At 39.3% G+C, this 27,727-nt stretch overlaps 1 protein-coding gene across 1 annotated transcript in view; it reads left to right on the top strand.

Annotated features, from left to right (window-relative positions):
• Window positions 1–27,356, top strand: part of Myo81F (unconventional myosin 81F) — a 62,107-nt gene extending 34,751 nt beyond the window's left edge. Inside the window, exons 3-39 of the mRNA XM_013315457.1 lie at window positions 9,392–9,516; window positions 9,936–9,998; window positions 10,312–10,401; window positions 10,733–10,892; window positions 11,056–11,246; window positions 12,120–12,338; window positions 12,505–12,669; window positions 12,947–13,189; window positions 13,564–13,689; window positions 13,791–14,051; window positions 14,144–14,277; window positions 14,534–14,740; window positions 15,183–15,324; window positions 15,677–15,909; window positions 16,143–16,377; window positions 16,456–16,825; window positions 16,910–17,072; window positions 17,152–17,302; window positions 17,391–17,559; window positions 17,851–18,005; window positions 18,094–18,222; window positions 18,491–18,724; window positions 19,037–19,272; window positions 19,363–19,501; window positions 19,616–19,792; window positions 19,945–20,092; window positions 20,300–20,471; window positions 20,809–21,045; window positions 21,578–21,743; window positions 21,928–22,134; window positions 22,501–22,686; window positions 23,439–23,646; window positions 23,983–24,115; window positions 25,171–25,306; window positions 25,638–25,877; window positions 26,200–26,403; window positions 26,726–27,356. Coding sequence (XP_013170911.1) covers window positions 9,397–9,516; window positions 9,936–9,998; window positions 10,312–10,401; window positions 10,733–10,892; window positions 11,056–11,246; window positions 12,120–12,338; window positions 12,505–12,669; window positions 12,947–13,189; window positions 13,564–13,689; window positions 13,791–14,051; window positions 14,144–14,277; window positions 14,534–14,740; window positions 15,183–15,324; window positions 15,677–15,909; window positions 16,143–16,377; window positions 16,456–16,825; window positions 16,910–17,072; window positions 17,152–17,302; window positions 17,391–17,559; window positions 17,851–18,005; window positions 18,094–18,222; window positions 18,491–18,724; window positions 19,037–19,272; window positions 19,363–19,501; window positions 19,616–19,792; window positions 19,945–20,092; window positions 20,300–20,471; window positions 20,809–21,045; window positions 21,578–21,743; window positions 21,928–22,134; window positions 22,501–22,686; window positions 23,439–23,646; window positions 23,983–24,115; window positions 25,171–25,306; window positions 25,638–25,877; window positions 26,200–26,403; window positions 26,726–26,830 — 6,654 coding nt within the window. The 5' untranslated portion in view covers window positions 9,392–9,396 and the 3' untranslated portion in view covers window positions 26,831–27,356. The remainder of the gene's footprint in view (window positions 1–9,391; window positions 9,517–9,935; window positions 9,999–10,311; window positions 10,402–10,732; window positions 10,893–11,055; window positions 11,247–12,119; window positions 12,339–12,504; window positions 12,670–12,946; window positions 13,190–13,563; window positions 13,690–13,790; window positions 14,052–14,143; window positions 14,278–14,533; window positions 14,741–15,182; window positions 15,325–15,676; window positions 15,910–16,142; window positions 16,378–16,455; window positions 16,826–16,909; window positions 17,073–17,151; window positions 17,303–17,390; window positions 17,560–17,850; window positions 18,006–18,093; window positions 18,223–18,490; window positions 18,725–19,036; window positions 19,273–19,362; window positions 19,502–19,615; window positions 19,793–19,944; window positions 20,093–20,299; window positions 20,472–20,808; window positions 21,046–21,577; window positions 21,744–21,927; window positions 22,135–22,500; window positions 22,687–23,438; window positions 23,647–23,982; window positions 24,116–25,170; window positions 25,307–25,637; window positions 25,878–26,199; window positions 26,404–26,725) is intronic.
• The last annotated feature ends 371 nt before the right edge of the window (window positions 27,357–27,727 follow it).

Genomic DNA, 27,727 nt, shown 5'->3' with positions numbered 1-27,727 from the left:
AGGTGTACATTCCTCGGGTCTTCGCGTGCCTTTATAGCTACACCTGCCTTGTCTATAATTATTGTATCGCCACAAGCAATCTGCTCGAGAAAAGGATTGCTAATTTTTTGCATACAGATTGTTTATCTAAAAAAACTCTGATGGAATTGGTTTTGTTGGGTGGTCACCATTTAGAAATTAATTAAATAATCTTTAGTAGTAACAAGACTCTTTACTTAGTCTTTTCATAGCATAAAACTAACTGAAATTAAAAATAAAAAAACTTTTGTAAAATGTCTATACTTTGTCAAAAATCCTGCTATACAACGCAGAATTTCATTTATAATCAACACACACAAAAAATTCTCACGTTCCTGTCTGTATATAAATTCGAGCTTGATAGTTTTTAGTCAAAAAGCGGTTCGCGGTTCAAAAGATTCCTGTTTAGTAACGATATCACGCAGCGGCCGCTTCTTATCGATAACTGATTGCTTCAAAGAAAACGTCAGACGAAATGCGCTCCCGAAATAGCATCAGATGGCCGCCGGCGCGCATTGTTTGCCACATTAGGTAAATGGAATGTCTCCTCACTGGACAGGATATACTAGGGTTGTGCGTAACTAAACTCAGTTCCAATCCATATCCTAAGCCATAGACAAAAAGCACATGACCCTAAATCTCGAAAATTCCAAAAATATTTCTAATGAAACACATTTCTTGTCATAAATATTACTATAAGTTTCAAAAACATCTTTAGAAAATCTACAAGCTCTTTCAAAAATACCATTTCTCAAGTCAATGATATGGCAGAATGGTAATCTAGACTTTTAATCAGTTCTTGTTACAGTAACCTACAGACCCGAACGCTATTATGTTCCACACTAACATTTGCAGTAGGAACAGGCGAGTTGACGGTAATTGCATTATTACCTCAACGACAGATAAACTACAAAAATAGCAATAGCGTAGATTAATAATAAATATTATTCCTCTTAAAAAAAATTAATTAATTAATTTATAATAATAAAATTCATTAATTTGTAACACATTTGTTATTTTGCAATATTTTTTTATTTTTAATGTTTATCGATAAAATGAGCAAGTGTACATCACTGAGTCGTAGCGCGTTCGCTCATCTTGCGCGCTCACGTATCCGCGGGCTCCTTCGAGAAAACAACCTGTATAATGTATGGCGTTATTAAACATACTGTATTATTCATTGAGACGCTCTTTAAGATGCTTTCTTCATAGCGTTTTCTTAACATTTGAATTTTAATATAACTGTCGATAAAATACGTACTTATAAAATGGTTACCAACGTGTGAGAATAAACATCGATAACAGCTTTTATGTCTTTTCTCATAAAATTCTTTATTAAATCAGTACTAAAATATATTTTGAATCGTGTAAAATTATTCATTTAAATTGCAGATTAAAAAATGCAGCTAATGTTTTTTTTTTTTAATTTCACCGTTCTTCCTGCGTAAACTGAAATAAACAGCTCTTTATAATCTGGACAAAGCTTTGTGCATCGACGTAACAATTTATTCAGGCTTTTTATAGTAACACCTAGGTACATATGAATTTATAATTGCATATTATGAGTTGTTTCCTGTCCTAATTGCGGATATAATTGCTATACCTCTTTGTTAAAATTAACCACAGGAATATACATGAATACATATATACATATGCATGTATACATTCTTCATATATTGTTTCCTATTAAAGGGCATGATATCAATGCTATTTGCAATAAACAAAGCTCTTTGACGTAAATAAAGTGTAGTACTTAGTTCAGAACCCATAAATGGATAGAACTTTAACAGTGGTAGAGCCCGCTTTAACATCTCTCTCTGTGAATCCTCTTCTCCGTCGATTAAAGGTAGGCAACGCATATGCAATTGCGTATGTCTATGGGCAACGATCACTAAGCTATTTCAGCGATTCCAGGTGGCCGCTTGCACGTTTACCGCCTTCTAATATAAAAAAAAGAACTCAGAATGTTAGCTTCAGATATATAATAGCACACGAATCTACACGCAGTTTACATAATCAGAAGAATCTATTATACTATTATAAAGAAGAAAGATTCGTTTCTTTGTTTGCATTGAATAGGCTCCGAAACTATAATACTAAAGCGATTTTAAAAATTCTTTCACTTTTAGAAGCTTCACTATCACTGGGTAGCACAGGCTACATAACTAGAGTTTTTAATTTCGTGCCAAGAAAGTCGCTTGCAACTGCTATTTGATAAGAATCAATTATTCTTACAAAGGTTTAGGTAACTGCTTAACTTTGTTAATAAGGAAAATTGTATTCAAATAAAAGCACTTTAAAAAATATTCGATTTAATCGCTCATTAGCATAAAGTATGTGGGAACATTCAAATGATAGCCCCTACCTTGGTGTTCTCGATCGAGTACCATGATTTGACTTCCCGAGGGAACTACGGCTCTTGACGCTTCGCTCCGCTTGGTGCGTGAATGACTGCATTGTTTGAAATCCTTCCGGCTTTCTTATAGAAAGGGGAGCGGTCAGGGACGTCTGCCATCCAGAACTTATCATTTCAAGTCACCGATTGCTAGTAATATGTCATAATGACCGTCATTAGCAGCGATAAAAGTGTATGAGATTTAAATTGAGATGACGAATCAACTCTTACTGTATCTTAATATTATTTATTAATTCTAATCTTGCTTCTAAGGCTAAGTGAAAAAGTACAAGGAACTTCAACTCCTATGGATGTGGCTGCAATAGATTTTAGAGATACGATTCTTTTCCAATAAAATACACAAAGAAACCGCAAACTAAACAATTAAAAACTATCACAATTATCTTACAGCAAATCAAGCACAATTGGATATGTCTTTTAATTCCAAAAAAATGTACATTCATTAGCGTAATGTTAAAATGTTATTGTATTATCAGCCTTATCACAAATGGAATAAAGCACAATGTTGTAATTAGGATTTTATATCACGTGTGATCGTGTACACGTTCCGGCTATTTCCCGTGATCTCTGAAAAACCTAATTGCATTTGAATTACAGTACAAATTGTATTTATTTTTAATATAATTGCTTTAATTATTGTTCATAAAACATAGACCTTATTATATTGGTTTATACAATGACTAATCAATATTGTAGCTATTTTAGTGTAGAAATCTTTATAATATTATAATGAGTTTGGATGGATGGATGGATGTTTGAAGGTATCTCCGGAACAACTCTACGGATCTTGATGAAATTTACACAGATGTAGTACATAGTCTGGAATATTTAATAAAAGAAAAACAAATTAAAACTTAACTATTCAATTAAATATAAGTAGAAATAAAACGTAAACGCAGTTAATACCACAAAAATATTGGGTCGTAGGATCAAAGCTGATTAAGAAACAAGATCAAATGTTTAATAGTAAATTAAATTTAACTATCAATTAATCAACTTTACAATTATCCTCAATTCTAACTAATTATAATAATATGAACTATCCTAGTTTCTATGGATACCAATGAAGGGTTTCAAAGTACTCAACTCCGGGTAGTAGATAGAAACCCTTCGTTTTAAAGGTACGTGCGAAATACGCGAAAACTGACAATGGCTTCTTTATACACCAATTACAAGCTTTAAGTTCGTATTACCTTAGGGGAGTATATTCCCTAGTGGCCTTATTACTTACAGCCTAAACGATAATTTTACTCTGGAAACTTTGTATACAAGGTAAGGTAAAAAAATAATATGTTATTATAAATAAAGAGAGTTTAGATTTGAATTTTATGAAATAAACATAATTCTCAATAAGTATTTCATACATTGTTAAACTAATTATAGAAGTTATAAAGAAAATATGTCGGTAAATTGTTTTGCTGGTGCGGGACGCAAACTTAGTGCCACCCACACGTTCCCTCCTTAGACGGGTTCCAGAAATTTCTTTTGATCAGTTTTATCACGAAAGCCTGTCCGCCCACGACGTGTTAGCAGACGGGAGCTTTTTCATTATTTCTACTAGATATATACTTAACTTGAACATTGCGTACTGGCTTGTTTCACTAGCTAGTTACCGCGATATCGTCTGCGTTTTTTTCAATTTTTTCTTTTTAAATTAACAGATTTTTTTTTTTAATTTATCTCATTGTGAGAGGACTGTATGTTTTTCTTAAGAATTGTACAACACTCTTACGATAATAAAACTTAATATGTATAAATATTTTTTCGTACGCACTTTAACAACCCCGATTTACCCCAGACTACCCATTTAAATAATATTCGTTATTGAATTACGATTTTGGTAAAAGGGGAGGGTGGGGAGGCCGTAGTTCCAATAAAAATTCGCAAAGGGAGTGGGGAAAGCTCCCGCGTCTCCTGTCGCCCGTCTGGACTCCTAATAAGGCACAAACGAATTTATATTGACCTTTTTCGTCCTTGTTTTGTAGCTGGCTCTTAATCAGTTGTTATGAGACGTACAGGAATGTTTAATCTATTTTATCTTTTTTATAACAACAAATTAGAATGTGAATTTCATTACTTATCTTACTAATATTATATATGCCAAACTTTGGAAGGTTTGTATGAAGGTATCTCCAGAACGGCTCAACGGATCAAGATGAAATTTGACATACATATAGAACATATAAAAGAACACAAAGGCTACTAATTGTGATTTTTATTACGCGCGGACTGAGTCGCGGGTGACCGATAGTTTTTGTGATAAATATTACAATTATAATACGTAAATTCAAGTATCACCAAGACTACTTATACTTAGCTGGTTTTGTTAATCGGCTTGTCTTTACTTGCTTGTAAAAACTCTTTAAGGGATTATTGGAATTCTCGTCGACAAGATGTCGGTATCGTAGCTTAACCTAGTAAGCTGTTACAGCGATTAACAAAGCCGATTTCATACTATCTTATTAAAATAGGCCGCATATTGTCTACTACATTGCTGGATGATAATGTATTTCACGAATGTGTATGTTTTTATGTTTGTAGGTCATTACATTAACCTTATAAAACTATAATATTAATAACATGACGATTTTATATATTAATTAAAAATGTCTCAAAACACAATTTTAATTATCGAATCGCATGTAAATTCGTTTGTCACTGCGGTATTAAATTTTTTGTTTGTTAATTTATTAGTAGGGGCCCGACCCTGTCTGCGTTCTCGGAGGGTTTCGACAGACAGTCGTGTAAATGAAGTAACTTTAACTGCGTCATACGTAACAAAACAAGAATTGAAAATCAAAGCGTTTTATAAGATTGTATTTATAGGCATTTGATAAGTTAGCGCGTAGTATGTTTCGGCTAAATCAACACTTAATATCAGCTGGGTTCGTGGTAAAGCTCTAGCTTGTAAAAAAAATAAAAAAAACTTTTGACCAGTAAGACTGCACACTTCATTGTAATTTCATTGTAACTGAATTACTCCTTTAAAAACATAATGACATTACCACTTATGTCTCAATGTGTTTGACATTGTGTATTCGAATTAATCGATCCTGTTTCAATAATCGATTTAAATTGTGTATCCCGCATAGCGTTTCAGATCACTTTTGATCTTTGACACAATTGAGCTAAATCGAAACGTATTAAAAATTGTTCAATACTTCGATAAGATTATGTTGCTAAATTAACACTTTCACTGCCACTGAATCGCCGTGCAAGTTCATTTTAATACATTAAAATCCGCGTGGCATTGAATGTGTTTAAATGTACAATAGGGAACATATATAACAATTACTAAGTACATTTAATTAATTTACATCCTTATTTCTATGATTACATAATCTATGATATAAAATAAAATTAAAAAAAAAATAACCGAATAATTAACTAAAATATGTTATTAAAAGGAGTCCCTTTAGGCAAGGTCCCGAAGATACTGGCAGCGTTCCCCCTCTGTACAGCTAAACTAATTCTTTGACCGAAACTAAGTACCTACTAAGTATGTATAAATAGGATATTTTGATAAATATGAATACGGGGAATAATGTTTTCCTTCTAACTTACAGGAATCTCCGAACCATAATGTACCGTTCATACTAAATTGTGTTTACCACATTCCTAAGCGTCCTTTATATACTAACAGCTAGTATATTAGCGATTTAGATGTACTGAAATAACTTGTGTCTGTTTTTGTAAAAAATCTGTGGTCTCTATTAGCGCAGCGGCACTGGCAGACATTTGAACATGGATTCTTCGGATAAACGGATTTGCTTTATCTTGATGCGGCGCTAGAGGCGCGGATGGTGAACGTAGCGCTATGTAAAATCGTGCAAAGCAAACTAAAATCCGTTGCGGGCTGTCCGTGCGGCGCGTCCGGCGCGTACCTTTATCAATAGATCTGTGAAGTTGAGCTTGTAATTCATTTAAGCTATTCATATTAATATTTAAAGGAATCGAACGTTTATCATGAAATCAGACTTTACCGGACTACTGGTAGACGTGCCGTCTTCTGTTATACACCAATCTTTGTCGACCTGTGCTGATCGCATTCTTGTTCTACCCTGCACCCACAATGTCAGCACCTCATCTGTGCGTGCCAACTGAGTACGGCCCACCATTGCTCACCGCCTCTATACCCATCACGAGACGCCCATACACTATTATGTGATATCTTCACTGAGAGACTATCTTAAGGGTCAATTAACAACTCTAAGTGCTGTAGTGAGTATCATAGAAACGTTTAACAGTTACATTCTTACACATAAGAGTTGTACATTGACGTCGATAAGTAAAGCGAGGGCGCGAAATGGCGCTGACGTCTGCAAGTGATATTTCCGTCCGATAACTTACCGTCCCGACACTCCGGGAACATTATAATGTCATTATTTATATAACGATAGTGCCCAGACACAATAATGCTATTTAATTCGCATTAAGTACAATGAACCGACGGTTTCGCAAACCTAATCATTTGTCTTGCAGACTAAATGACGGTCGTCGTCAAATAAGGTAAATTGGTCATTTTATCAAGAGATAATATCTATAAAGTATAAGTGTCTTTCTCTTGTAACAACCTTATCAGCTCACTATCGTCCCCACTGATTGGCTCGGAGCCTATCTATATGTTAAGAGCGACTAAGCCACAGTCAAACTCGCTGTCACTCTTCATTAAGGAAAGCCTTTAGTACCCATTAAGAAAATAAATGGTTATTAAAGTATTCGTATAATCTGAATCTTATTAATATTTAATTTTTCAGTACATAAAATATAGGATATAGAACCAGTACCTATTAAGTGAATTGAGTTCTGATGCAACGATAGTATCATTGGAAATAAGTGTCCAGCGTTCGAATCCCACGCGATGGCTGTTTGTAGGCGTTAAACAAATTATAGTCTTCATGTTATTTATGATTTATTTGCACATCTTGTAAAACATCGTGGTCAAATAACATTGATATGAAATTATTTTATTTTACATTTAAAAATACAAAAGAAATGTGCTTATTATTTTCTTTTCTTCTTTTCAATAATTTTATTTCTTCTTGCTTTTATTATTTATAATTCTACTAGTCGTCGCCCACGATTCCGTTCGCCTATGTGATCGTCAGGGCTATGTTTTACATCCATCCATCCAAACTTTTGCATTTATAATATAAGTAAGATTTATTTTTTTGCGAACAAAATCTACCATATTACACAAAAAGATTTAGATGAACAAATAGCGCGGAAGTTTACTTGTGACATTTAAAGTAATAGAAAATACTTAACTATATAATGCGATCGACTTTTTTTACAGCAACGACCTAAACCAAACATCCCAATTGAATTGAAAATAGTTTAACGGTTACTTTGACTGAATATTGTAGGTTCTTTTGATTTTATTCTGTGTTAACTGTACATCAAGGACATTTTACCCACGACAGTAATGAACACACGACACGGAGTAATCCTATCGGATCCGCTTAATGGAGATTAAGGGAGTTGTTCGCTTCCCCCCTGTTGCAAATACCTTATTCAGGCATCAACCTGCGAGTCTAGACAAACTAGGTCTCTGTGTGAAACTAATATAACACTTTACATATCACTTTCGTATCGGAAGTTTATGTTAAAATCACTTTAGTTTATAGATTACTAGCTGTCGGCTGAAACTCCGTCCGATCAGAACTAAAAAAAAATAATAAGAAGCCTATGTATTCTTCCAGACTATGTTTTACATCTTTACCAAAATTCAGCTAGATCCTTTGAGCCGTTCCAGAGATACCTTCAAACAAACATCCATCCATGTAAACATTCGCATTTATAATATTAGTAAGATTGCTTCATTATTTAAAAAAAGAACTTTTTATTGTTTAATATAATTTAAAATCATTTAAAACACTCATAACCTCTCGAATTAATCAGATACGTTTTGTAAGCTTTATATTAAAACATATTTATTACATAAAACGTTAAATCTGTTCATAAAAATAAAGTACGCAATGTAACACAACATGAAAATTGATGGTTTACAATAGTATCAGTAGTTTGCTCTATTTCTATTCAACGGGACACATCGGCCCTAATGAAAACAGCCGGCAGTCGATCGAGCCGAATGGATTCATCGTGAATATTCCCCGGGGTTGCGAATCGAAATAAATACCCGTCCTGAACACCTAGAGGTACTATTCTGAAATCGTTCGATAATAATTTCACTAGGCAGCATTGTATATTTATCACTTTCTTTAAAATTCAAATAAATCGACGTATCAATATAATTTGTGGCTGTGCGAACACTTTGCCGACATTAAAATTCTTGATTAATAAAAGTTTAATAGGGTTGTTATCAGTCATTTCAAATGAAATTGGCCTTTCAAACAAGACAGTCTGGCCAACATTTTTTACTGCACTACAAATAGTTTACTGAACTTGAATCGGTGACCTTTTCGACATTGGTCGTATGACTTTAGAATACACCCCGCCGACCCTTTCGAGTTGAACTGTAACTGACATTGGATCATTGGGGGAGGAATCCCTTTTATTGACGCACGATTTTATCTTATTATGAAGATAAATATTTTTTTTACATCTTTTGATGATCATAAGCGATGTTTTTATTCCATTTCGTAATATCTCAAATTGGATTCTGAAACATTCTTACAAGAATTAAGTCAAAAGGATATACACAAAATTCAAGTCAATGTTTAACTTTGGAATTATCAGAAAGTTCGATCTTATATCTTTATATTGATTTATGTCCACAACTAACTGTTGTCTGCGACTCCGTCCGCTTAGAATTAAAAAAGAAACTTAATAAGTAGTTCTATGTGTTCTTCTAAACTATGTTCTATATCTATGCCAAATTACAGCCACCGTTCTGGAGATACCTTCTAACAAACATCCATTAAAATATTTGCATTTATAATATTAGTAAAAAGTACCATTTGTACGAATCTTAATTTTCAAATTACTTATTTTCAGTTGCGATGGAGGACCGCGAGGAGGAGGCGGGCCCCGGCGTGCCCGACATGACTATGATGCCGGAGATCACAGAGGCCGCTATCAACGACAACCTCAGGCGACGATACGTTCACGACCTCGTATATGTATCCTTTATAAATATAACTTAAATAATCATGAAATTCATGAAACTCAGCCTTTTAGGGATTGAAGTGACGTTAAACTTTTGTAGTTTTTCATTCTTCAATTTCCAGTCACTAAATTTACAACTACTTAAAGGTGGATTTCATTGCTAAAACCCGCCAGTATTAATCAAAGTTTTATAATGTTCTTAAGATATGATTTTTAAATCGTATTTCATGGTACAGACACACAGACAGAAAAATAGATAGACAGACCGACAGTAATTTTAATAATTTGTTTTTCGTTATTAGCAATGGAAATACATCATGAGTATGATTTTTTTTTGATAATGCATACATACACACACTCCAATTTTCTTGTTATGTATATATTGATATTATTGTTATATGTTATGAATGATATTCCATGACGCAACAATCAGACATACACTGGCTCGATCCTGGTCGCGGTGAATCCCTACAAGGAGCTGGGATGTTACACAATGGTGAGTGAAATCTGCTAGTCTTGGGTTACATTTTGCTGATTTAATTACATAGAATTTAAATGAAATTACGCATATTTTTAGGTACAAAAGGAAACTATATTTTTAGATAATAGTAATCCAAGGCAATTTATGTTATTTCAATCAAAAGTTATCGCTTAATAATGACGATAAATCTATCTGAATTATAAAAAAAAGATATTTCGAAGACTATTCAGTGGCTTAACCAGAATTGATCCGCATTTTTACTGAGAAAATTTCCTATTTTTTTTTCCATGGTATAAAAATATATCTGTGTTCATTGTTACGTTGACAGGAGGACATGCAAAATTATCGCGGCAAAGCATTCGGCAGTATGCCGCCGCACGTCTTCGCACTCGCAGAGTCAGCCTACAGCTCGCTACAGGTAAAAAATAATAATTTACGTTTAAATTATAACTCTATGCAGGTACAAATTGAGCTGAGCTGTGATCCGGTTCCCTGATCTGTGACACATCAGTCGTGAGCTGATCTATAGGTCATCAATTTAAGTTGAGTTACCATTTCTTGTCATGTCAGAGCTACGTTGAGGACACAATCACTGTAGCTTACTTTTTGCCTTTTAAAGTGTATGTCAAGGAACAAAGCTCTCCTAAATCATTTCCTATTGATAATGCTTCAGTAGTAGTATTTTTGATCAAATCACAAATTTAAAAGGATAGGACTAACGTAATATATCACAATTTGTCATCACTTAGAACGGAGAGAAGAACCAATCAGTGGTGATATCCGGAGAGAGCGGGGCTGGTAAGACGGAGACTACTAAGTTAATCCTGCAGTACCTATGCGCGGCGGGCGGCCAGGCAACCTGGGCAGAGCAACAGATCCTGGAGGCCAACACCGTACTGGAAGCATTCGGTAAGGGCATATTTACCATAAGTCATCACTTGCATTAGAACATTACCATCCCTCTCTATCTTATTAAAAATAACAGAGATAGTAATTGAGTTCGATTACAAGTGACACGATTTTTTTATTTTCATTTTATATCCATACAAAAACGGATTTCCCTCTTTCCCAGGCAACGCAAAGACAGTCCGCAACGACAATTCATCACGTTTTGGCAAATTCGTGGAGGTGCGTTTGGATCATCGCGGCGGCATCCGGGGCGCTGTGCTGCGCGACTTTCTGTTGGAACGTGCGCGTATCACCGGTCCTGCACCTCGCGAGACTAACTACCACGTCTTCTATCAACTGCTAGAGGGCGCTAAAGTACGTATGCTAGCGTAACATATAAAAACATTCGATTTCATGTGGAAATTAGAATTTTAAATATGATAATCATTTATTTAAATTCCTATTCAATGCGTACTTTTACATTTCATTTGAGCTGTTAAAAGTGTTTTAAAGCTTTTATAAAACTGTTTGTTTATCTCAAAATTTCATTCAAGTTGAAAAATGGTACTTTCAAAATTCTCTTCTTGTATATTTAACTCTGTGTTTCAAATTGCCTTGTCAATGTTAAATTATTGGTTCAATTCACCTAACAAATATCGTTAGTAATAAGTTAGTAGTGGGCGTGAACGAATAGATTAAGGTTAGTAGCCAGCTTCCACGCAACTCTTAATTGCTTTTAAATTGCTGGATTGTTACTACGGGTTCTAGAGGAGATTGACGTCGATTGATAGGTAGGCTTTGTTAAACAGCTTATTAAACTTTCTTCAATGCATCTCGTGTAGAATTTACTATAGAAATGATCATATGAAGTAAAATGTTCTTCTATGTATTATTTATACATTGTTTTTTTGTGTTTATTACTGTTTCCGAGACCAAAATCTTTGTGTAAAAAATATCATCCCTGTCATTATCTTTGACAAAAAAGATGTAACTTACCAAACATGTCATGTAATGTCTCAGAAACCCACCGTTACGCACGCACTATAAACTTGAAAAGTACTGAACCGATTGACCAAATTATTATACCAAAAAAAGGCTCTTGTTCCAACGAGTAACATAGAATGCATAGAATCAAATTAATATCGGATTTCTCTACTGCTATGAATTAAATTTCTCATGTGATCTATTTAAAGACAACGTCTTTGTCGGGTAGGTCGAAATATTACTAGAAGTTATAATATTTTACAGCACAATGCGGAGCTTCGTTCCTCTCTACGGTTGCGTGACGACATACAGTACAAGTACTTGCGCATGGACGATGTGGAGGCACACAAGGGGCGCGGGGGGGAGGGCAAACTGGAAGCGCTGCAGCTGGCACTCACCGTGCTGCAAGTACCGCCGCATATGTGCGAGGGCCTCTTCAAAGTGCTCGCAGCTATACTGTGGCTTGGGAACATACAATTTCAAGTAAGAAGCACATCACACATTGCTTATAAAATTAATTTCCTATAACTTAAAGTATCAAAATCGCTTTGACGAACAATTGAGATTATCCTGCTTGAAGGACCAAAAAGTCAATTAAATTCTAAACAAATATATTCAAAGATTTTGATATTACATTGTACATTGTTAGGATGTAGATGGCGAGCGAAGCGCCCTCTGCGGGGAAGATACGGAGGCGGTGGAGGCTGCTGCATGGCTGCTGGGCCTGGCGCCGCCCACAGCGCGCCGCGTTCTACTCGAGCGACAGATCAACGTGCGCGGCAACGTCACAGACATACCACTAAGACTACCCGAGGTAGGTTCCAGTAGTCTATAGAGAATTTTAAATGAACTGTAAATTGAATATTTCTAGCACACATCTAGAAGAGGCATAAATATTCAAACCGAACTGTACTTTGAATTTTTATAAAATTAATTTGGTAATCCTTGGTAGTATATTCCTGTTCCCTTAACTGTAAACCCAAACTGACACTCAGTTTAGTAAAATATATATGTTAAGTGTAACACTACTGAACATAGCAATGGTATAATTAATTAATTCAAACGCTGATGATTCTACTTTTTATGTTTAGGCTCGCGAGAACCGTCACGCAATGGCGCGTGCGCTGTACGCGCGTACGTTCGCATGGCTCGTACGTCACGTGAACAGCTGCTCTGCGCCGGGACGCGATGTGACGCGCGCACTCGGAGTACTCGACATCTTCGGCTTTGAAAACTTCGCCACTAATTCTCTGGAACAACTCTGCATCAACTACGCTAATGAGAAACTTCACATGTTTTTCAATAACTACGTCTTCGCTTTGGAACAAGAAATTGTTAGTATTTTTTCTTTGTCGGTGGCTCAGTGGTCAAGCACTTGACTTGCAATCTGCAAGTCCTGGGTTCGAATCCCGCCATGTACCAATGTGTTTTTTTCGATCTCCGATTTACATATGTACATTTATCCGACGTTCTTACGGTGAAGGAAAACATCGTGATGCAACCTGCACATATCTGAGAAGAAAGTCAAAGATATGTGTGAAGTCAACCAACCCGCACTTGGCCAGCGTGGTTGACTATGGCCTAATCACCCTTAACTTAGGGTAGGCTCCGAGCCCCTCGGTGGGGACGTATAGTGAGCTGATGATGAAAAATAAAAGCTGAACGATAGTGCTTTTTTTTATTAAAAAGTATTTTTTTACTCTTTCAGTATCGTCAAGAAGGTATCATTTACAATCAAATACAATTCACGGACAATGGCGCCTGTCTAGAATTGTTGGAGAAACCACCTAGAAGTTTATTAAAGTTATTGAGTGAACAGTGCCACATGCCGAAGGTAACACTGTCCCTGTCTCCCCCCACCCATTCTATCTATCCCTCTCTTTCTTTCTCTTTTGAGATGTTAATTTCTATAACTAACACAAATATTATTTCCAGGGTTCAGATGGCGCATACTTGACGAATATACAGTGCGAATTCGGTGACCATCAAAGTTTCGTGAAAGGCTCTCGCAGGAAATGGGAGGAAGAGTTCGGAGTGCAGCATTACGCAGGCACAGTGACTTACAGTGTCCACGGATTTGTTGACAAGAACAGGGACACACAACAGGACGCCTTTATCGACCATCTCAGTAGATCGGCTAATCCTTTTGTTAGGGAACTAGCGGATTATGCACAGGATTTGGCACCTCCAGGACATGTAAGTTTTGTCTTGGTCCTTCGAGTCGGATTTGAGATGCTCTTAAACTAAATATATACTCAATATATTACTGAAAAATAATTTGTTTTTAGGACTTGTCCCTTTCAAGCCCGGGTGCAACAAGTACCACACAACGAGGCACGTCTAAAGGTCGGCCAACAGTTGTGGATACATTTCGCGCACAATTGCAGTCTTTGGTCGATATGCTACAAGCTACCGATGTTTGGTAAGTTAGATATTTTTAAACGATATTAATTCTTAAGTGCCATATTCAAACGTTAATTGGTCACTAAGGGGGACTCTGAGACTCTTTTTGCGATAACTTATTGACTCTTCAGTATGACAGTTCAAGTACCGTGGGTTTCTTTTGCCGGAATACTTGAAAATGATTGCTATTTCTGTTATTTCTTTTAAAAATGAGAGAGATAGCTATATGTGATTGTACTTTTGTTGAGATATAAGACGTAATCGTTTTCGATCAGGTACGTGCGCTGCATAAAGCCTAACGAGAACAAGGAGGCGGGCAAGTACAGCTCGCAGCTGGTGCTGGAGCAGCTGCGCTACCTCGGCATGAACGAGATCGTGCGCATCCGCAGAGACGGCTACCCCGTGCACCTCCCCGCGCCCCTCTTCCGCGCGCGCTACCGCTGTCTGCTACCTCACCCTCGCCCCGCAGAACCGCAAATCGCGTAAGTATACCTACCCCTACCTCAACCTGAATAATCACTTCCAGATATCTAAAAAAAGATGGGAGAAAAGGGTGTATAGGGAGGGGGAAATATTGTCTTTCTGAGTGTCCCCTCCTCTGTCAGTTAAAGGTAGGATAATTGCGGACGTCTGTGGGCAGCGATTCTTTCGCTATTTCGGCGAATTCAATTGGCCACTTGCTCATATGCTACCTTATATTATAATATAATCGAACACAAGTAAATTATAAACAAACTCTTTGTCTTTATTACATTACACATTAGTACAATTTACATCCGCGCTCTGAAATAAGAGGTCGCCAAAAGGGCTCCTTAATATAGATATACTATGAGAAGACAGTAATGACAGTAAGGAGCTCGCTTACCTATTACTTAATAAATCTGAGTGGCAGTTAATCGAGACGTAAAAAACTGAACTTTCCAGAACAATAACATCATTGGTAAACGCGCCGGCCAACGACTGGCAGATCGGACACACGAAGATATTCATGCGCAGCTCCGTGCACTCCCCACTAGAGGCCAAGAGGACTGCGCTCTTACAGACCTCCGCGCTACGCATACAGAAGGTTACCTATTGCTTTTTTGTATACCACTTTACAATTATAATAATACTAGCTGTCGCCCGCGACATCGTCAGCGCGATATTAGCCTATTCAGCGAGATCTTTACAGCCGATCTGAACGTACCTTCCATTAAGCATCCATCCATCCATGCATCCATCCAAACATTCGCATTTATAACATTAGTAACAGTAAAATATGAAATATATTGTATTCCAAAGATAAGTAGACAAGAAGTAGTTTATATATCTCTCATATATGTTTTCTAGATTGCCCCCATTATCCTTCCCCCATGATGGTCAAATTATGTTAATTAAAGAACAAGCCGAGGTAAAACAATGCATCGTGTTATTTGCAGTGGTTCAAGGGCAGCGTACAACGGCGCAGCTTCGTACAGCGTCGCAACGCGGCGGTGGTGCTGCAGGCGGCGTGGCGCGGCTGGAAGGAGCGCGCCGCCTTCCTGCGTCTGCGTCGTGCGGCGCTCACTCTGCAGCGACATCTGCGCGGCGCATTTGCGCGGGAGGTCGCAGCCGCACTGCGCGAGATGCGACGTGTTAATGATGAAATGAAGCTTAGAGAGGAAAGAAACAGGTAAGACTATCTCTTTCTAATTGACTCTCTTTTAAATCTAACGATACCTTTCTTGTATCCCGGTTTGATTTCCTTTCTGAATTTCAAATCGCTTAAATTATTCAATTTTCACATCCAAAGCAAGTAGACTATATATCATTTGGTAAAATATTTTTAGTATTTTTTGTTCTATTGAATGCTAACTTCAGCTATGTTTATATAATATATACACGTAATATAATTTTTTTTAACAGCCTTGCAGAGAAAGTAAACATGGAACGTGCGGAGCTAGAAACAATGGCGGACCAATTGCGCGGGCTGTCATGTCCCAATGGACGCGCGGAGTCTGTCAACCTGGACAACTTGTTCGACTTCCTGGCGGACGTGCCCGCACAGCGCGGTGCACCAGATGGACAGCCAGCCCATCAACCCACCATTGCAGAGATCGGAGATTCTATGGAACGACTCGCCGATGACTTGCATCAAGAGGTGGGGGAATTTGAACTTTATCGTGATAACAATAAGATTCATTATGTATAGAATACTTATGTTCTTTGAATTTTACAGCTGGAACACGTTCTGGCGGCCGAAATGAACGAGCTGAGCAAATCTCACACAGAAGCGCAGAGGAAACCTGATGGGGCATCTTCAGATGATATCCTGCCCCCGCCACCTTCCTCACTCCCCTTACAGTCCATTCTCCAGCCGGCGACTCCAGTAAGCATGACCTCATCGCTCACGAACGGTATGACGTCATCGCTGACAAACGGTTCACCGATGGCGAACGGCGACGTGATGTCATCATCGCTTATCCTCCCTCCTCCCCCTCCACCGATGGAGGCACCAGTAGAAGATTCCCCAGCGTTCCCCTCTCCGCCAACGACCTGCACGTTGCCGGAGCCAGCGGGCCCGCCGCCACCGCCACCTGCCGTCAAAGGTAAGACAAACGAGAAATTCATGATATTTGGTTTTAAATACAGCTAGGCGTAGGAACATTAAAATTCTAAATCACTTTTTATAGATACCACTCCACCAGAGTTGACAAACGGTATAATACCGAACGGCAAGCTGTCTGTAGTGAACGGCAAGGAGCCAATATACGAGTCCGTCATACCGCGCCCGCCTGGAGAACCCCCCACCGCCTCACCGCCCCCGCCACCGTTATTGCCGCCGGAAAGTAACGGGTAAAGATTATATTAACAAGATTTAGTTAAATCTCTTTATTATATGTCATAATATTAACTTATTGCAATTTTCTTCTAGTTTCCCTAGCCAAGATATCCTGGAAGAGCAGATAGATGAAATCTTACCGGGATTACCGAGTACTGTGACGTCACCGGACAACACGTCCGCTTCCGCCCTCCCAACTGACTCCTGCACCAGCCCCCCACCCATGATGAATGGAGACTCCAATGTAAGTGATTACAATCCACGATGTTTCACAGAACTTTTAATTACAAATCTTATGTGAAACTTGTAACATCTTTTTGTAATGTTTTCAGACTACAGAACGCAACGCACGTCGTAAAGAACGTGTGGAGCGACGCTTACATCAAATGGAGGCGGCGTCTCCGCCCTCCAGCGCGCCCCCGACCACGCCCCCTGCCGATATCAACGACCTCGCAGACTTTGCTAAGCTCTACTTCAATGACCACCCTCGTTCTCCTGAAGGTGCGTCTTATGTGCGAGTTTATGTTAATTATAACATAACTAGTTGTTGCCCGCAACTTCGTCTGCGTGGAATTAAAAACTGTAATAACTGATAGTCTATGTGTTCTTCGAGGCTATATTCCACAAATATGCCAAATTTCAGCGAGATACATCCGTTCTGGAGATACCTTCAAACAAACATCCATCCATCCATCTAAACATTCGCATTTATAACATTAAGTAAAAAATAATGACTCGAACAAAATTAATGTCTTTTCTTCATGTAATCAACTGAAAAATGTTACGTTACAGGAACAATAATGGCAACTCTAACACGGAAGAGCAAGTCTATGGAACTGCTGACTAAAGAGGAGATGATCACATACCACAAGGGCAACAACATCCCCACCTCACACATACAGCTGCATGACCCTGACAGTGTTACTGCAGCCGTCAACATCTTTAGGGTAAATTATCAAATTTATAATAGTCGATAGATGGCGCTGTTATTAATTTCGTATTTAAATTTATTATTTTATTATATATTTTTTACAGGATTTATGCCGTTACATGCGTGGTGAATTAACATCGGACAAAGAGACCCAAGTTATACAATCTGTGATAGGCAAAGGCTTAGAAAGAGAAGAATTACGAGATGAAATACTGATCCAATGTGTGCGACAGGTAAGTTGTATATTTGCACATTATAGATTTCCTTATAAATTCGTCCATTTTACAAATATTATATAATAAATGCGAATGTTTAGCTGGATGGATGGATGTTTAAAGATATCTCTAGAACAGCTGAACGGATCTTGATGAAATTCAGCATACATATAGAACATATTCTGTAAGAGCACATAGGTTACTTTTATATTTTTTTTCTGTGTGGGTGGAGTCGTGGGCGACAGCTTGTTATTTATATAACTTCAATTGATTCTTTGGTTTCTAGATAACGGAGTGTCCAGTGGAGGAGTGGGCGGAGCGTGTGTGGCTTGTACTGTGCCTGTCCGCGGTCGCGTGGCAGCCGAGTCGTGGTCTCGCACGGTACTACTGCGCCTGGCTGCGAGCACGTGCCCGCGCCGCACCCAACGCACCTCGCGCCGCACACTGCGCGCAGTGGTGTCTCGACAACTGCAGGGGAGCTGCACCTAGGCTACTGCCGCCTAGTACTGTTGAAATTGCTGTAAGTTTTAATTCTATAATTACTTTAAGACAGTATTAATTAGAATCCTTTGGCGCGAATGGCGCGCTTTCCTTACCAAGTCAAGTGTCAGAATGACTAGTGAGGGGACATAAACGTCGACATTTTAGTAAAGCTAGTGTTGCCAGTACACCGGCACAGTGTCGGATTTTGCTCCTAACAGGGGTTAGGTTATGTTTATATTTCTTCGTTAAATATGGTGAATCATAGCACAGTCTTTTGTAAAAAACATAGGCATACAAGCTAGAGATAGACTTCCGTAATTAATTAACATTTGAGTGCTCTTGAATGCAGGCAATGCGTCGTCTCGGTACGATAGTGTGCCGGTTCTTCTTCCTGGACGGTCGCACGAAGGCAATAGATGTGCACCCGGCGGACACTGCGGCGGCGGCTGCAGCTCGTCTCGCAGACAAGCTGGGCCTGGCGCCGCACTCTCGCGCTGGCTGGGCCGTCTACCAGCAGCGGGCCTCGCGCGAGGATCATGTGCGAGCCACGCACTACCTATATGACGTCATCGCCGCATGGGAAATGTAACCTTATTATACTTTAATTATATACTTAAGTTGTTTCGATTATATTTATAGTTCTATGTACTTAAAACTGCAATATTCTTGTCATAGGCAACAAGGCCCCGGCGGTGGATCAGCAGATAATAGATTCGTGTTCAAGCGACGCCTGTTCCGTGGCGGACGCGAGCTGCCTCACGATCCAGTAGAGGTGGCGCTGTTGTACGCACAGGCCGTGCATAGTGTCGTTAAGGTAAACCATCTTCATTTTTATACCTAAAAAAATAAAATGGCATTGATATGCCAGTAAGGTCGTTAATTTCTACAAAATGATCCTTCAAGCCGGATTTTTTTTTCATTTTAATAGATGGACGAATTCCCAGTATCGGAGAAGGTGGCTCTGCAGCTGGCAGGGCTGCAGGCGCAGGTATCGCTGGGCGAGCCACCACCGAGCCCCGCGCCGCCGCACACGCGCGCATACTACGCTCATCCGGAGCAGTTCCTGCCGCAGCGCATCGCTAGAGCACGGCCAGCGCACCAATGGGTGAGCGTTAGACCCTACTAACTCCATATCTTTGCTGTATTTAAACTAATTTTAAGCAACTGAATGAAGCAAAATTTGACAGGATTGTCACTTTGAAGTATGTGACCAAAAATAAGTAATAACAACTAATACTGAGAGATGTATATTTGTAGGCAACAATCCTGGCACAAGCCCATCGTCAGTACGGCGCGGGACGTGCAGAGCTGACAGCCAAGGCGCTTTACCTGTCTTGCGTGATGCAGTACCCGCTCTACGGCGTCACGCTCTTCCCCGTCACTTATAAAGGATATTGGGCACATGGTGAGTTCTTAATTCGATTTATCTAACCTATAGTGCTATGACTAAAACGAAGACTTTACCACATCCTCTATATCTCTCTCTTACTTTCTCCCTACATATCATTCTCTCTTTCTTTCTCTCTCTCTCTCTCTCTGTTTCTATCTCTTTGTATTTTGAAGCATGTGATAGCAGATAAGAGAACAAAACCCTCTTATTATAATCGTATAGGTCCGAACGTGTTGCTGGGTGTGGGCGCGGAAGGAGTGGTGCTGGTGCGACCGGCGGACAAGGCGGTGCTAGCTGAGTATCCCTACAACAACATCGCCGCGCTACTTCTAGACCCTGTGGACAGCGGCCTCACCATCAGCCTCACGCACCACGGCCAGCACGACGGACTCAGGTATACTATCCTTCTTCATGAGGGCCATATTATTTGAGGGCCTTTAAAGGCTGCCGTACACGAACTGCTGCAAGTAATCGGCATGCTGCCGTACACCAAGTTTGTGTGCATTGTTCATTTCTATGAGGAAAGAAAATAAATAATAACTATTGAAGTATGAAAAATGTTTTATTTAAATTACTAAACATATTAATTTTATAGTATAAAAAGCGTAATATAAGTTTTATTCCCTTTCTTTCTCCTATATAGTTAAACAGAAGATTTACAATTTAAATTTTATCGACTAAAGAGTCACTTGATTTGAAGTAGCTATTTTATAACATAAAGAAATATTCAGATGCATAGTCCTGGAGTCGGCACAAAAGCAAGAGGCTGCGTGGCTGATGGCGGCGTACAGTCCGCCGCTAGCCAACGGTCTGGCGGAGGAGCCGGCGCGGCGTGCGGCCCCGGCCGGCGAGCGCGCACGTCTCGCCGCCGCGCTGCGCAACGCACGACGCGCGCTCGTCGACTCCGGCCTCCTGCGACGACCTACTGATCTCTCCGCTGGAGGATTCCTTAGGAACACGTTGCGCAGGTATGTCGTAATATTATGTCATATTCCTTGCGAAGTTGTATTATTGAAAACTTTAATAAATAAGTAAAAATACTTTCAAAACTTCTAAACAATTTTATAAAAAAGTTTTTATCATCATCATCATCATCATCAGCTCACTATACGTCCCCACCGAGGGGCTCGGAGCCTACCCTAAGTTAAGGGTGATTAGGCCAAAGTTTTTATATCTTACTAATATTATAAATGCAATGTTTAGATGGATGGATGGATGGATGGATGTTTGAAGGTATCTCCATAACGGCTGAGCGGATCTCGATGAAATTTAGCACACATATAAAACATGGCCTGAAAGAACACATAGGCTACTTATGTTTTTTTTTTATTTTGCGCGGACGGAGTCCCGGACGACAGCTAGTCTATTTTATAAGTTTGTCAAATGAATATCCGACTAAGTCTTCAAAAAATGTACAGAATCTTAGGTCAAGATAAATATTTCTTACAATCCCAAGTGTGTATGTAACATGTTTTCAGTGTAATGTATATTTGTGTTCAGACTGAGCAAGCACCGGCTGGAGCGCGTGCGGCTGGACGTGGCGGAGGCGCAGGGCGAGAGCTACAAGGGTTTCCCCGCCGCCTACTGGAGCTGGGCGCGCGCGCTCCCCCACAGCCTCACCAAGCTAAACGAGGCTGAGGAGGTCGCTGCCACGCAGATATTCAAGGTCTCACTCTCACTCTCTCTCTCTTTTTCTCTTTCTGTCTGTCTCATTAGGATATATTTTTAGCTTTACAGGAGCTCCGAAGCCTAAGTATTAAGATCAAAATTTTTAGTACTCTTCAACTGCAGGACAAGGAAAGTCAACATCTTGAAATACGATTAATATTAAATAAGTAACATATATGTAGGATATAATGAGCCACGCGGGTCTGAACACGCACGAGGGTAGCACCACGTCCCTGGCCAGCACCACCAACAGCAGCAGCAGTGGGTCTGGCGAGGGCAGCGCGGGAGGCGACAGCGACGACCGTGTCGCCCTCGCCCAGGCCCTGCTGCAGCGCTGTCTGCAGAAAGACACGCTGCTGTGCGAGCTGTACATGCAACTCATCAAACAGGTATTGTTCACATTTAAACCCCTGTTCCACTAAACATAGGTATAATAACGCCCTAATTACAGGAATACATGTGACGTTTGCCGAAAATTGGTCTTAAAAATAAACGAAATCTAATTTGCATTAGCACCTTTTCGCTCAAAATTTATCTAAAACTAGGTGTCGCCCGCGACTCCGTCTGCTCAGAATTTTAAAAAAAAACTTAACTTCTGTTCTTCCAGACTATGTTCCACATCTATGCTAAATTTTATCGAGATCCATGAAGCTATTCTGGAGATATCTTTTACCAAACATCCATCCATCCATACATCCAAACATTCGCATTTATAATATTAATAAGATTTTCTTATATGTATTTCTTATATTCAGACGACTGATCACCCGGAGCCATCATCGCGTGTATCAGCACGTCACTGGGCGCTGTTGTGCGCTGCGGTGGGCGCAGCACTGCCCCCAGCGAAACCTCTCCGCCGGCTGCTACTGGCCCATCTGCGGTACCGTGGTACTGCACTGCACGCTGGAGAGGAGGGCAAATTCGCACGACGGGCAGAACAGGTACGCAGACTTTACTCCGTACCCAGACTTATACACAAACATCTATACAAATGTATAATAACCAGCGATCAATACAGAACACAGATTAAAAAAGAATCTGAATCTATGGCATATACCAACGACAATCCAAAGGCTAAAGACTTACTAAAAACGACTCATAAAGATGGCTCACCTCATTTGATACCTAGAAAAGATTCTGTCGAAAGTAAATTTGAGGTGCGAAAGAAGATTTTTATTTAAATAAATAGCTAATTTAAGAAATCGAACTCGACAGACTATTTATCAATATCTTTTTACATTTATTCTACTTACGATACTAGCATTAAATGTAAATCAAATGTTGACATTATGAAAAGACTGAAAGAACCTATTTAAATGGGGATTTACTTTTATATTACCTAATTATGTAATCCGATAAGGTCGGTTTACCTAAGGGACTCGTAAAAAGGCACTGATTTCACATACAACACAATGTGCTGTTTACATTGTTTTTGTTAGTATTGTTACCTGTTTCTCTCCTTATTGCTTTTGTTTTTTTTACATATGTTTTGCATTTAACAATAAAATGTTTCCTTTGAAAAATTATGAAGTTTTATTTTACACGTGTCCATCGATTCTACAAAAACTTTATTTTATGACATGGACTGCTTAAAAACCTTTCCAAATTGCGCAAATTCAATGCTCAAATTGCATTCCAAGCATAGACAATCTACTGAATTATTACAAAAAAAATTACTATACACTATGGTCAGGTGGCACTGAGCATAGCTCAAGTGGGGCGACGCAACAGCGCGCCGTCACGCGAGGAGCTGCTGTGTGCAGCTGCGCGGCGACCGATGCACGTGCGCGTGCTGCTGCTGGACGGCAAGCAGCACGGCCTCGTGTTCGGCCCCGCAGCCACCGCAGACCACCTCGTCGCCATGCTCAGAGAGAAGATCGGACTCAGCGATTCCGCCGCCGGTAAATACGCCAAACTTGTTCTTATAAGACTAGCTGTCGCCCGTGGATCCGTCCGCGAGGAATTAAAAAAACTTGACTAGTAGCCTATGTGTTCTTCTAAACTATGAACTACATCAGTGTCAATTTTCATCTGGACCCGTTGAACCGTTCTAGAGATACCTTCTAACAAACATTTATCCGTCCATCCATACATTTACCTAAACTTTCGCTAATGTTAATAAGATTTGGTTGGTTTTTTGGGAACAAGCATCATGTAGATTCTAGATGGAGGATGCATGAAATATTAAAGGGCCACTTGACAGACGTTCTTAACAACATAACAATAATTCAACACAGGTTACGCGTTGTATGAAGTATGTGCAAACTCGACGCCGGCGGGCACGGGCGAGCGCGCCCTAGCCGGCAGCGAGCGTGTCGGTGATGTGCTGGCGCGCTGGGAGAAGGCCGGTGCCACCGCCGCGTCCTGCAGGTAAATACATAAACATGACACTATACATAATGACACTACTTTATTCATCCTGCTTCACATATTATAAGTTACTAGCTGTCGCCCGCGACTCCGTCCGCGCGGGATTAAAAATAGATGTTGGCCGATTCTCAGACCTACTCAATATGATCACAAAATTTCATGAGAATCGGTCAAACCGTTTCGGAGGAGTATGGGAACGAAAATTGTGACACGAGAATTTTATATACATACTAGCGGACCCGACAGGCGTTGTCTGACAATTTGACACTGCGATGGTAACGCCGTCGTTCGGATCCAATGTAAAACATTCCAAAATCAACAACTACTAATAAATTAAAAATTAATTAAAAAAAACATTGTCCAGCGGACAAAATTGTGAATCTAAACCATTACCAGATCCTCTTGAACACACACAAAAAATTTCATCAAAATCGATCCAGTCGTTTGAGAGAAGTTCAGTGACATACACACTCACAGAAGAATTATATATATAAAGATAAGATGTACCTACAAATAGAAGAGTTCTGTATGGAATGATGTTTGGTTTGATTTTAATATGTTTATTTTATATAACTAAATTAGTACATTAGTATTGGCAATTGGGTAATTTTAATTTATTACAAATACAGATTATTTAAAAATGAAAGATAAAATAAATAAAAATATTATAATGCAGGTGTTTCAAATACGTGATCTTTGTACAAATAACAATCTAAAAACGATGATATCAAATTTTGAAACAATTTAATACCGTAATCACTTTCATAAGGGAAACCAATAATTTCGTAATTCTGATAATTAACGAAGCAGGTTAACATTATAGCAAACTTATCCAGGTTTCTGATATCAATGTATAAAACATATCGTCATCACTGTCATTATTTTTCATAAAAACAGATATAACAATTTTTAACGGAGATTTTTGTCTTAGAAACCTGCAGTAAAAAAGTGATTTGTCACCTCTTTGATTTGTATTCTTATATTATGACATAACTTTATCAGAAAACAGAATTGTTTCTTTCCAAAGATGTATACATTATGTAAAATACGTGTAGGCTGGTGTTCAAGAAGCGTCTGTTCCTTGGCGAGCGGCCGCTGCAGTCAGAGTGCGTGGCGGAGATGGAACTCCTGTACTACCAGCTGCTGCACGCCATACGACACGACCGTCTGCCCATTGAGACTGATGAAGCCGTGAGTTGGCTGTTTTCTTTGAAATTTTAAGAATCAGTGGTGTATAGCTGAGTTATATTTACTCTCTGATAAATATAACGAAATATTACTTGTAGTAGTTTGAGTTAAGTTTACCTAATTGGTTATGTCATGATACTTGAGTTTAGAAACTTTCCGTTTCATTGCGATTTTTACGATGTCCCATACATTTTACTGAATTCTTTTGCACAAGGCGAGTTGCCGGTACTGGAAACTGGAATAAAATTAAGGTTAACTCGGCTGGCGACGACCCTGAATATATTAATTACTTCCTTTAGGAATGGAATGATTTAATTGGTGTCGTATTGTCCAGGTGATGGTGGCGGCGCTGCACGCGCAGGTGGTGAGCGGGGAGTGCTCAGGCGAGGGTGGTGAGGAGTGCCTGGCGGCTGCACGCGCCGTGCTGCCCCCGCGACCCACACCTCTGCCCGCGCCCGCACTGCGCCTGCATCACCTCGCACTGCGCGGCACGCCCCCGCACGCCGCCATGCAGCGCGCTCTCACACTCGCTGCATCATGGCCACTCGCACGGGCCACTGTCTTCGATGTTATGGTACTCACATTCATACTACTTTCCCAATTCCATTATGACAATTGACATACTCTGTGGTTACGTATTGATTTTTTTTAATTCCCTAGTGTGATGGCCAGAGCCTTTATTAAACTTTATGTAGTTTAAAAAACAAATTTTACATTATATATAAATAAATTACTTATTGCCGAAAATTGTAACAATTCAGAATAAAGAGAAAAAATACAAAAGTCTTCCGTATTCGCAATTCTTTGTATCATTTCACTTATTCATAGCCAAGCCACCAAAATCATTAAGCGTCTAATACTATACGCTTTAGAACCTTTTTGTATCTTTTTTTTAGCAATCGTTCACATCGAACTGGCCGCGCGCGCTGTGGCTGGCTGTGGACGCGCGCGGGCTGACGCTGCTGCGGCGCGGCTCACGTTCCGCGCTAGTGTCGCACGACCACGACCAGCTGCTGGCCGTGTCCCCCGCACCGCGCGCGCTGCTGCTCGTCACACGCGCAGACCGCAAGCACGCCAAGCTCGTCCTCTCCACTGACCAGGTTACACTCAATTACTTTATTTAATCTTTACTACAAAAAACTAAATGTCCGCTATGACGTAAAATATAATTTCCAAACACATTTTTGTAGAAATAATTGATAAAGTTAATGCCATTTATGTCAATACTAGATGTCGATGGCGAGTCCACCCGCTCGGAATTAAAAAAAAATTAGCTCATGTATTCTTCCAGACAATATTCTACATTTATTCCAAATTTTATCAAAATCGTTAAGCCGTTCTGGAGATACCTTCTAACAAACATCTATCCATTAGTAAGATGGTCCTTCGAGTCGGATATTCTAACATAAATAGTTGTACCAGGCGTACCAGATCGCGACACTAATAAAGGACTACATCGAGGCGGTGCGCGGGCCGGTGTCCCCCGCGGTGGCGGAGCCCAGCGGCGCGGGGGCACGCACCTCGTGACACCCGCACGCCTAGTGCCAGTGCTTCCACGTCCGCCGCTGAACTCCGGCGCAAGCGACACCTCACATCTCACAACTAACGCCCAACATGCCTCCACACTAACCAAAACTAAGTCAAATTCAGTACAACCTCTATAAATGGATTGGCTATAACATGTTATATTTTGTGTCTGTTTGATTTTCACCGATTCGACCTAATAATATAGATTGAATTAACTGTGTTGTAACATTAAAAGGCGGGTTTATATCGGTACAAAACAAAAGGTGTCATTTCAATCACCTATCCATTTATAGAAATTAGTATATGATTTTACACTGAAAATGTATTCACATGGTATTATTTTTGAGGTTATAAAAATGTGTGGCATGTTCGGATTAGATGTGTTGAGTCAGATCGTTCGCGTTTCGGATAAGAGATGGTATAGTTTGCAGGTAAAGTTGGAGAAGTAAATGTTGATATGATACTGTACTCTTTCAGGAGAAAATGTAACGTACAAAGTGTAAGGTTAGGTTAGGGGAAAAAAAAACAAAATTATAATAAAAGATAAATCGGATCCACATTTACTTCAAACATTGGACAGACAAGTGGTTGGTCAGGAGTGTTAGCATGGACGATATACAGTTGCCAGATGACGGGGAAGCAAAACATTAAAATAGCTCAAGATTTAAAATTAAATAAAACAGTTTAAAATATATTCCGATCTATAGAAATACAATATCAGTATTATAAATGTTAAAGGTAAATGTTATGTGGTTAATTAAACACTTTTTGTCTCATAGAGTATTAAGATTGTTAAAATATTTCTGATGTTATAGATAAATATTTAGATCCCTCTCCTAATCCCCTTAGTATGGTTAACTTAGGTCCTTATAAATGTCGACGTTTTATCAAACTTCA

The sequence above is a fragment of the Papilio xuthus genome, unplaced genomic scaffold (genome assembly GCF_000836235.2).
Source record: "Papilio xuthus unplaced genomic scaffold, Pxut_1.1 DF826961.1, whole genome shotgun sequence".
In the NCBI taxonomy this organism is placed as follows: domain Eukaryota; kingdom Metazoa; phylum Arthropoda; class Insecta; order Lepidoptera; family Papilionidae; genus Papilio; species Papilio xuthus.
Note: the sequence above shows the minus strand (reverse complement) of the source record. Positions and strands in the feature narration are given on the sequence as shown.